The 11,414-nt window shown below is 43.7% G+C and overlaps 1 protein-coding gene across 3 annotated transcripts; it reads right to left on the bottom strand.

Annotated features, from left to right (window-relative positions):
- Positions 1–351: 351 nt before the first annotated feature.
- cpz (carboxypeptidase Z) lies at positions 352–9,552 on the bottom strand. 3 transcript variants are annotated; one of them, XM_076975052.1, is made up of 12 exons: positions 9,297–9,315; positions 8,893–8,922; positions 8,254–8,289; positions 7,772–8,146; positions 6,992–7,207; positions 6,438–6,673; positions 4,494–4,655; positions 4,107–4,265; positions 3,687–3,822; positions 2,627–2,766; positions 2,052–2,151; positions 352–1,381 (listed from the first exon to the last, which is right to left on the bottom strand). In XM_076975052.1, exons 4-12 carry the CDS (start codon positions 8,136–8,138, stop codon positions 1,032–1,034), a joined length of 1,866 nt encoding a protein of 621 aa, XP_076831167.1. In that variant the 5' UTR covers positions 8,139–8,146; positions 8,254–8,289; positions 8,893–8,922; positions 9,297–9,315; the 3' UTR covers positions 352–1,031. The 3 variants fall into 3 exon arrangements, with proteins under 3 accessions (XP_076831167.1, XP_076831165.1, XP_076831166.1); XM_076975050.1 differs by lacking the exon at positions 8,254–8,289 and having other exon boundaries at positions 9,297–9,552; XM_076975051.1 differs by lacking the exon at positions 8,254–8,289 and having other exon boundaries at positions 6,477–6,673; positions 9,297–9,552.
- Between the last annotated feature and the right edge of the window lie 1,862 nt (positions 9,553–11,414).

The raw sequence follows: 11,414 nt of genomic DNA, 5'->3' as shown, positions 1-11,414 counted from the left end.
GTGATTTAATTTTGAATTTCAATCCGTGGGTAGTGATATTGTTACATAACCTACGGTTAGATCCTTGGTCTCATGTTCTAATTACATGGATTACTGTACCGTCACAGTGAGGCGGTAGATTGTCTTACCGCTTCATCGTAAAAAAAAAAATTTTAATTGAATGAACCCCTATAAGCACCGAGAGCGCAGATGATAAACTTCAGGTCTAACGGAACAATCAACGCTCTCATTAACGTACGTCTCCATTAGAATTCATTCTTGAACATGTTCATTCTGCGAACTTTGCTGCCACCTAGTGGTGATATTATGAACAGAACGTCAAGCAGACTAACGTGAAATACAGTACACGAGTTACTGGATAGAGCAATATTTTTAATGATCGTGAAACAAAACTATACAGCTACGATGATTTTTTGCATATACTCATTAAAATAGATGTGTTTGTTACACTCAGGCCAGACTGATCTCCTCCTACTTACAGGTATACAGTTTGTTTAAAAAAAATGCTTTAATATGCACAAAACCTCACAGAGATCAGACCTTATGTGGACCGCAGGAACCGAAATCAGTGTGAATGTAGACCACAGTTACAGATATCAGACCCAATGTATTAAGTGATCTCTCCAGAGGTCTCTTGCAGTACAAATGTGGTGTTACAGCTCATAAGAGGCTGAATTCCCCTAATAAAATGGCACTGTTTCATTACCAAATATCTGATTTATTCTTATTCCAGCAAAACATCTGCCTAGCTGCCATATGTATTAAAATAATTGTGATAGCATTTTTAGGGGGTTTGATATCTACTTTTTTAAAAAAAGGATCAGGGGTTTATTACTGCTTGTGAGGTTGCAACCCCAAATCAAGCCCCATCTCCCAACATAGAAAGCGTCAGATATTTCTAAGGGACAAAGCAGCAGCCCCTGCATTACCCAAGAGACACAGAACAGAAGCATTCCAGAACATCAGCAGTGTTTGGGATGGTTTGGCACTGCTTAGGATACGAGATCCTCTTCAGCAGAACCAAGTGGCCCTTAGTAGTTCCTGAGCAGCCAGGAGGGGTTGGACATGCCCTGCTGGCTGAAGTATGCCCACCACCAGGGCTTTTCGGTCCGTTCCTCGTTGGGCTCAGCTGGCTCCGCCCACCCATACTGCTCAAACTGGTTAAAGGGGTCGAAGCGTTCGTAGTTGTCCAGCTCGGGGATGCTGTAGTAGTCCAGGTCCGGTTCCACCGGCGCTTTCTTCAGCACAAAGTCCACGCGGCCCACCCTCTGCATGTTGGGAGGCAACCGGATCCTCTTCGCCACCTTCGCGTAGCCCGGGGCAGTGGCGCTTATGATGTGCATGCCGGAGTTCAACAGCCGCCAATAGTCACCGTCCTCAGCTGGAGACAAGAACAAAAAGTTTAGAGTTTAGGAGGGGCTGGAGGCTCAGGGTGTTTCACCTGCCCTATACCAGTTCACTGTGGACTTTTCCACTATACCAGTTCACTGTGGACTTTTCCACTATACCAGTTCACTGTGGAGTTCTCCACTATACCAGTTCACTGTGGCATCATGGTTTCTAAATGCTTCTTTATTGCTTTTTGGATAATCATAAATATGTTTATTATTAATAATGAAATAACATGGCAAATGTTTTTAATAAGAAGGTGAACAGTATGAATGTTTTGCAGTGGTAGCTTTTCACATCACTGACTGACACTTAAACACTTCCAAAAGGAGTAAATTTAAATAATTAGAACAGAACTTAACTATATTAAAAGGATAGGAATTCTATGACAACACACTGAACTAATATGTATGGTTTTCACTTAGCTTTTTGAGTACAGTCTTTTCAAAACATGACAAACTGAATGTTTTATTTTATTAGTGCAGTGAGGACTGTGGTTAAACTATGTTTTTTTAATACAATTGTCTAAAAACAACACAATTACTTATTATTGCTTATTTTTGCCTATAGTTCATAACCTGCATCACTGTTCCATGACTGTGGTTCCATGACAGGGCTGCATATCCCAAATCCACCCTTTAATTTCCCCCCACAGTAATTACCTGTGGTGACATCATGTCGTATCCCTTTAACAGATATTATGGCTCCTTTGATTCCATTTCCATCTGTGTCTTTTACTGTGCCTTTTATGCCTCTGTGGACCTACAATAAACACAGCTCAAATACAGCTCAAACACAACCCAGTCCTTTTTTCAGTTTAAGGGTTTTAGGTATGCTTTGCATTAACAAACAAACAATCTACAGCAGTCTTCAAATACATAACCAACTAAATAAATATATAACCCTAAAATGTTGCAGTGCAGTAAGAGTATTGGTTTGAACATAGTACAATACTGCCATCTAGTGGTGAACCCCGTTCATTTACCGATATTTCTATACTGCAAATATAAACTGATCTTTTTATGCAAGAATTTTAAAATGTAGCTGTATATTTTAGTATTTTGTTCTTGTAGTCCAATAAACAACTTGAAAATATACATTTGACATACAAAAATGACAAATGGTAACACTATTTTAGACAACCGCCCCATTAATTGATTAATTCATTGATTTTTTCATTGATAAACCAATTAGTCACTAAACCACATTATTAACTCAGCAGTACAGGCAAACTCACAGACTCCATGAAGCTGAGCAGAGCCTCCTTGTTCCTGAGCCATTCAGGGTAGAGTTCCTCCTCTGCAGGGAACTTATCACAGCCGAGCTCCACGGTCAACTCCAAACAGTTACTGTGCAGGTAGTTGAAGTCCGACATGCCTACCACACATACAAACAGCAACTTTGTAATACACAGAGATGCATTACAAAACAAGACAGAGACTAGAAAAGAACTCCCAATGATCAATCACCTGGCAGTCTCAGTTTAAGTCAAGTTCAAGTAATCTGGCTCTGGAAAATAAACTGGGACGGTTCTATTGTTTTTTGTGCAGCTGTCAAGTGCGCTTGGGATCATTGTTACGACCCAGTCTAGGTTGGGCCCATAACACTGTGAAATAATGGTGAACCTTCTCTAGTGACAGATCACGTACGACCAATAGCGTATAGTGAAATGAGTTTATGTAGGTTACAGGTGATATATATATATATATATATACAGGTGATAGACGTACATATACATATAAATATACATATATATAAACATAAAAGAGAAACCCCACTGTCTTCAGGTTGGCTAAGGCTGAAAACCCAAAACAAAAGAATAACCACTACCCAAATGTTAAATCAAACAGCCACCAACCCTACCCCGGGGTGACCAGGACACGCACCATACAAAACCATAACATATACAACACATTAATAAACAACAAACAGCCGAGACAATATCTGCTCAGAAATAGAGTCCACCGAACTAAACTACCATATAGGAAGTCAGCACAATCACATATCGACAACACAGACGGCAAACGAGTCCCAAGCATTAGAACCAGCATGCCGCGCTGGCGCAAACGAATGATCCGCATTTATTGGAGTGTTCTTCCGCATTCCACCGGCGTCCGCATTCCGATCACTTCCGCATTCCGCGACACAGGTCTCAGTCCGCAAACCACCCCCTCGTCCGGGCAGCGCAACTCTGTCTAGAAGAGACACTGAACACACATGCAGAACATCCAAATACACATGGACATAACATCACTCAACAGTGCCTTATAGCCACCCCCTTTTACCCCGGAGGCTACCTCCAGCAAAGCTGTACCACAGAGCTCCATTGATGACGCCTCCGTTTCTGGCAAACGAGGCCCCACACCTGTCCGTGTTAGTGCTGGACATGGTGGCGTGAGCGTCGGCGTAGGTCCTGGCCAGCTGCTTAAAAATCTGCACACAGATATGCAGAATTATCTCCACTCTGCACAGACAACAAAAAACCCCAGAGTGCATCAGAAAGCAGTGTGGATACAAAAGGATTCACGCCTCCAGACATTTATCCAGGGCAGTGTTGCTCATTCCCAGCCATGGAGAGGGCCTCTCATGGAAGTGCTTTCCCTGCTCCAACACTCCTGGCTCAGGTGTCCATGACGTACTAATGAGTGTGATAAGGTAAGCTGCCGTCCTCCAGGATTGGGAACACTGATATTTCCCTCAACTCTCCGTGTTCGAACCTGCTCGTCCGGAGTGGGGGAGAACATCTTCTCCTCGTGAGGGTGTCTGGAGAAGTCGAAGGGGTAGGAGACCACCAGTTCACCACCATGCAGGCTGGCGGAGAGCACAAAAGGGACGGACCTGACCCACTTCATCACTGCGTAGGTCTCTGGAGCCACCTGGGAAAAGAAGACGTCAGTGAACCACCATCCCAAAGCCAGGGCTGCTCTCTGCTCATTGCTCAAACATCTACAAACTGAGACAAAGCTGCTTCAGATATAACTATGAGTTTCCTTAATCCTTCAGCACTGGAGCATCATAGTACTGGCCGGTAATTACACCACCACTTTGGAACCGTTTTAAAAGTGCAGTTGAAGGCAACTCAATGTCTGCTACTCTGTATGCACCTTGCTCATCCAATAGGAGTCTGGGATGGGGATGTGGTCGTTGCGAAAACGCCTGAAACGTCGTCGGTTGTAGTAGATGGACGTGAGGTCAGGGAAGTTGCGGTTGAGGTCGAGATTCTGGGCATTGGCTCTGCCACTGGTCCAGCCGTTAAAAAGGTGACCCTACACATTCCACAACCAATCCCCCCGGCAGAGGTTAAGACAGCTCTAAAGGGTTTAACACAGACATTGTTTATACTTCAGCCAAACAGAGATACTGTTTATACTCCTGGCTTGAACATTCCTTTCTAAATACTGACCTTCAAATTGTTTTAATATATTTAACAGCTTGGTGCCTAAAGCAAAACTATTGTTTGTCCAAATATAATGTAACTGCCAAAACAAGATCAGGGTTTTTTTACTTAAAAATGAACAGCATGAATATGTTAAGGAATCATGGATACGCAGAGCTGGGCCTGCAAAAGTCAACAGATGTTCCATACCAACAGAAGTCAACAGATGTTTCTATTTAATGACTAATTGTTCCTGCATGTTATGTGACTTTTGTGCAAAATTAATACAGCCAACTGGCTTTTGATTCGACACATAACTCCTTCACATGCGAGACTGGAAGCATTTCAGGGAGCAGCAGAGCAGGCAGTGAGCCAGTCCCTGTGTGAGTGAGTCGACTGCGGGAGCCAGCGTGAAAGGGAGCTGTAGCCAGAAGGTCATTCACCGCGCTGGTTAAAGAGATCGCCAAGGAGCAGAGACAACACAGACGGCAGTGTCAAAACAAACACAATAACAGAATGCTTCAATCTGACAGAGATGCTGGCTCGAACAAATCAAAATGGTTCAACCTTACCCTTTCTGACTATATCTGCCAATATATATAGTCAATATAGTCAATGTGATTTAGATTCAACATGCAACTATATCTTTTTAAAATTCCAGTTTAAGGTAAGGATTTGACCAAATATTTGCATATCATGCAGAATGATATGCAAATTATATTGTATACTATGCATGAGCCCGTATTGTGGTAATAATTACAGCACGGCATGTGCCATCACTCCCACACTGACCTGGGTACCAAACCTGCAGACGTGAGCATTCAAACACCAGCTTTTCTCACACCTCATATGTGTTTACATTTCCAGCTTATTGGCCTTGGCATGTAGTCAGAAAGATGATTCAGTTATATATAAATTTTTTTAATTCTATTAATTAATTATATTTATCCTAATTCTATTAACAGAGCCTAAAATTCCTTCTGATACCCTTAGTTTAATATTAATGCAAATGTGAATTTATAAGTGCATACTGTGAGTTCACATGATATTTTCCCATCAGTATTGGAAAAATCTAATAGTTGAAACTACCACAAAATACTGGCAAACAATTTTGGTTGTTAAGTGACTTTCCCAGAACTGTCTAACCCACATAAATAATGCAAAGCTGGCGTCTGCATGCTCACCTTTACAGTTCAACACTGCAGTATGTACTATGCCACTACAGAGCAGTCAGATGGCACACAATCATATGTGAAAGGTTTGCATTCCAGTTGAACTTAACCATCATCCATGCTGATCATTTAAAGAGAGGATACTACCAAGGGTTATATGACAAGGAAAGTACAGTAGAAATGACTATAAAACTACCCAGTCATTAGTTGAGAGCTCCCTTTACCAGCGGTCCACTCTCGGTGGTTTATATTGTTATGTTTGGCTCACTGTGAGCCGCTGCAGACATTTAACCAAAGCTGGAGCAGCAAGTACTGTGAACCTGGCGACTTGGATGCAGTTACTACGTGGCTACTGAACTACAGTTGCCTTGACGACAATCCCCGTGCTCCAGGGACCTGTTCTGGTGGAGGGAGCCGGACGGGACGGTCAGTAGGCCGACAAGACGACGGACAGACGGACGCGGGCGAGCGGGCAGCCGCCCTGGCAGTGGTATATTTACTTCCTGGTTGGTGTTTTCGGGGTCGTTCCTATCGGCTACCTCAGAGGCGGCGATCTCGTATCCGTCTGGGTTCATTGAGGGCAGGAGGTGGATGCGTGTGCTGTTGATGAGGGTCTGGACTCGCTCGTTGCCCAGCAGGTACTCTGAGCACAGGTACTGAGCCAGGTAGATGAGCAGCTGCCGGCCCAGAACCTCGTTCCCGTGCATGTTCCCGATGAGTTTGACCTCTGGTTCCACTAAAGGGCAGTGCAGGAAGAAAACGAAAGAGCAAGACGTGTCCAAACAGGCACACTATCGCTGTACATTGTGATACTGTGTATCCCAGTACACTATGAACGAGAAACAAGAGCATTTAGAACCAATAGCTAGTAAAGTGTTTGACCCATCCTTCCAAAAAGTACTATGATATTAAGATATGTAAATAGAGCAATGGATGAAAGCAATACCACATTATATGGGGGTCTTTATGCTGCAATACCCTTTTGAGTCAATACCAACAGTATCTTGGTACAGAATGGTATAAAATGTGAATTGAAAGAGTATGTTGGCCTTACATAGCTCATGTTGCCCAGGCTTACTGGAGAACTCGATGACCAGCAGGTCCTTGCCCTCCACGCTGCGGCCGAGGCTGTACGTGCGGGAGATTTGGGGACACTTGGCTGCTGTCTTCTTCAGGATGCTGAACATCTGGGCATTCGAGTGGTATGTGAACTGGAGAACAGTGGTCTGACCACCATCAGAGATGTTGGCGAAAACGACATCTTGTCTGGCTGGGAAAAGACAGCAAGACAGAGAGAGCAAGATGGAGGAGGTTCATTATCATCCCACAGACATCACAACCCTCTCCTGACCACTGTTTTGCCTTGCTTAGGATTTAACCTCTGAAAGATAACTGACCTGTATCACACTGCTAGAACGTTTAATGTTTTAAATACCACAGCTCTGTAAACATGAAGGGATACCCAGAAGCACTTTCAGTGGAATATTGTTGGGTAGGTTTTTCGGCAGATAGTTAAAGGGACATTCAAACATTTGGGAAAATATCCGTGCTCCTTGGCTTCAACGTATTTCCTACTCATGTTTGAAATTAAACATTATGTTCATCTTAGGAAAACCCCAACAAACACCATGCTGTCGACAATTATGTAACTATTTAAATGTCTATTTAAATTAGCTACACTTAGGACACCAGTGACACTGTTTCTGCATCTCCTGACTGTGCCATAAGAAGAAACCTTCAGCATCCAGTTTCTAGGAGGCAAAGATGTATCCCTTTCATTTCTTTTCCTGCCTCTCTGTAAGCCAACAATAAAAACGTCCTTCCCAGCCTCTACCTCTGAGCTGAGCCAGGGGGTCGTAACAGCCCTCCTCATCGCTTACAAAGAAGCGGTCGCAGTCCAGGAAGTAAGGCCAGGCCATGCCGATGGCCTCAAAGGCATGAGCGCAGCTCCGGCGGACCGCCTCGCACGAGCTGCGGCAGGGCTTGCGAATGGCGCCTGCCTGGCACCGTGGCGCCAGCACGGAACAGCCCAGCAGGCGCAGATCCGGCGAGCACTCGCCGTTTAGCAGGCCATGGAGCACGCTCAGCAGCAGGTACTCGGCGCTCAGCTCCGCCTCCGGCCGAGACTGCTGGCCCACCAGGTTGGGGAACGTGGTCTGGCTGTAGGGCACGTCCTGGCAGTAGCTGAGCACCATGTCCATACACTGAACTGAAGAGGGGAGGAGGGAGGAGAGAGAGGGGAGGAGACAGCATAATACTGAGGGCTGATTGGTGGCTGGTTAATGCTAATTAAGAGTGCAACAAATGTGTTCTTACATGGTTAAATGCAGCAAAATCATTTCTGGGTTCTTCCTTCAACAGTAGATGGAAAATGGATCCAAGTTATTTTTAGAGACTCTCCATGACTGTAGTTTTAAGTAGTTAAGTCTAAACCTGTTTATTAAACAATTTAATTACCAATAATTAAAGTACTTTTCAGTCTTATGTTTCTAGAGCTGTTGTTAGAGTTTCCTGCATATACTGTTTTTCTATAATAAACTATTAGGGTACAGAGAAGAAGAATTTAACATCTACAAAGGAATGTAAAAGCCAAAGGCCAAATGTCATATCATTATTTACCTGTCAATCTACAATCACCTAAGGGCTACCTGTCTTCCGACCCACCCACCTCCCTCCCTCCCTCTCTCCCTCCCTCCCTCTCTCCCTCTATCCATCCCTCTCTCGACAAGTCATATCACGTTTTGTGATGTTTTGGGCCCCACGGCTTCCAGGCAAAAAGTGAGGACCTCATTATAACTCTACAGAACCGACGTCATGTAGGGAACACGCGGCCAACTACGTTCAGACAGCAGCACAGCTTACGTCACTATGCTAACTAAATTAAATCAGGTTCAAAGAGCAAATATTTTGAACTTCGTAAAATTATGAAATGCAATATATAAGTTTCTTGCTTACGTTTCTCTTTGCCTGGTACCCTACATCTTCCTGTAATACAAGGAAAAGCAAAAGATGTTAGTGCAGGTTAACTTGGTTGGGCAGCTCTGATATTCGACGTTAGTTGGCAGTAGAGGGCAGGTTTCAAAGTTTACGAGGTTCCCGTATACCAAATGTAACAGCTAAAACGATTTTTTTGTGCAACGTCATACACAAGGGATAAAGGTCCAAAGTTTTTACCAAGCAATACAACAGCGTCGTTTGGCATGAAATGTTTACTGCAAGATAAAATTCTAAATTGTTGTGAACATTATTTCTGTCGAACTAGTCCCGACAAACAATTATGCTTAAATGAAAAGGAATTCTACAACATAACATTCAATCGCACGGAAGTGGTCTGCTTCTTAAGTAGCCGTATACATCACCTAAAGCTTCATCTCCCGGCTCACATCGTGGTGGGACGCATAAGCATGTCGCCAGAACACTTAAAAGCACTACAGCTTTGTGCATCGTGTAGCCCGCGTCCCGAGTGATGTGGCAGGCACCACTATAGGCACTTGGACGTTGATTACCTCCGGAGGACAGTCCTTTGTGAAGTGAAGCGGCCACCCGCGCTACGCAGCCAGACGATCAAATTACAGCCCTGCGTCGGGCTTCGACGCTAGTTTTTCCGAAGTATGGGGCATTACCTCAGAAGTATGTTAGGCGTGTGTATATTATTAGAAAGTCCTCAACTGTAATTCAATAAAAATAGACAAAAATATTATTGAAAGTTTGGAATCGTTTTGCTTAATGTAACCTTAAACGTGTAACATTTCCATCGGATTGTTGTGGCCTACATCTCACATGAAAACATATTAACATCAAAATCTATGCTAATTGTATGTGCTAACTTTACACATCATATCGTAGGCTATGTCTAATCCCATTATGATTTGTTCGTTAACTTCGTTAACATTTTGTACAAATGTCCATTTAGAGTTCAAACGCAAAGTTGGGCTGGTTGATATAGCCTGCCGATTATTTCTCAAACAAATGCTTACAGATCTTAGGGATTTAGTGCTTTTTTCGCCTTTACGTTTCAAGCTATAACTTTTATATAGACCGTAGTTTTCAAACGTCCTGTCCGATTGATGCTACTGTGCCCCATTACAAAAGTACATTTACAATTACAGCATTTAGCAGAAGCACTTGTCCAATGAGACAAGTAGCGCTTTTTTCTCCAGTAAATCATATCCCAGCGTACACACAACGGAGAACTATCCGTTTTTTAAAAAGAAAACAATCATAGCTTTCATTTTAGAATAGAAGGTTAATGTTTGTACAAAACACCTGTTTAGCGTTGTTTGACAGCTAAGAATAGCCTAGGACACATTTAACACTACATGGCTAAATACCAATAGCCTACAAAATAACTAATTTATTAAAATAATTAATATTTAGCCTGCAGTATTTTGCCATCAACTCTTCCTTGTCCAACACTGAAATTCAACATTAATTAATTTTGCCATCGAGCCTGTAAACTCAAACTCTCAATTAAAAAAAATGAGCATTGCTCATGTGCTGCATATATAGCCTACTGCTCAAATAAATAAAGGGAACACTTAAAAAACACAATGTAACTCCAAGTCAACCAACGTGACAGAGACTGGAGACGCCGTGGAAAATGTTCCTCCAACACAGGGCTCTCAAGTTCTGGATTCATGTCAGAGTGTGAGAGTTGTTGACGGGGGGCGAACGTTAATTGTTGAGCGGGGGCGGGGGGGGGGGGCGAAAGTAAGTTGTTGAGGGGGGGGGGGGGGGGGGGTTCATGGGGGGTTTGTATATCGTGATCGATCGCCAGTGGAGGGCGACATAGATATGGATCGGAGGTAAATAAACTAGATTTTTTTTTTCTCGCCGTGTGAAATCGGAAGTGTGACGTGTGAGCGTGTGAAGACGGTCAAATGCGTGTGTCACACGCTCAATGCGACTTGAGAGCCCTGTCCAACATGACTGGTTTGGCAGTGGGTCAGTAATGGTGGGAGGCATTTCTATGGAGGGCCACAGAGACCTCCATGTTCTAGCCAGAGGTACCCTGACTGCCATTAGGTACCGGGATGAGATCCTCAGACACATTGAGACCATATGCTGGTGCAGTGGGCTCTGTGCTCCTTCTGATGCATGACAATGCTAGGCCTGGGGTTTGTCAGCAATTCTTGCATGATGAAGGCATTGATGCTATGGACTGGCCTGCCTGTTCCACAGACCTGAGTCCAATCGAGCACATCTTGTTTCTTGTTCCATCCACCAATGCCACGTTCCACCACAGACTGTCCAGGAGTTGACTGATGCTTTAATCCAGGTATGGAAGGAGATTCCTTGGGAGAACATCCGCCATCTCATCAGTAGCATGCCCAGGCGTTGTAGGGAGGTCGTACAGGCACGTGGAGGCCACACAGACTACTGAGACTCATTTTAACTTGTCTTGAGGAATTTCCACAGAAGTTGGATCAGCCTGTCATTTGATTTTCCACTTTGATTTAGAGTATGATTCCAAATCC

The sequence above is a fragment of the Brachyhypopomus gauderio genome, chromosome 15 (genome assembly GCF_052324685.1).
Source record: "Brachyhypopomus gauderio isolate BG-103 chromosome 15, BGAUD_0.2, whole genome shotgun sequence".
In the NCBI taxonomy this organism is placed as follows: domain Eukaryota; kingdom Metazoa; phylum Chordata; class Actinopteri; order Gymnotiformes; family Hypopomidae; genus Brachyhypopomus; species Brachyhypopomus gauderio.
The sequence above is the reverse complement of the archived record's forward strand: the minus strand, read 5'-3'. Positions and strand labels throughout refer to the sequence as shown.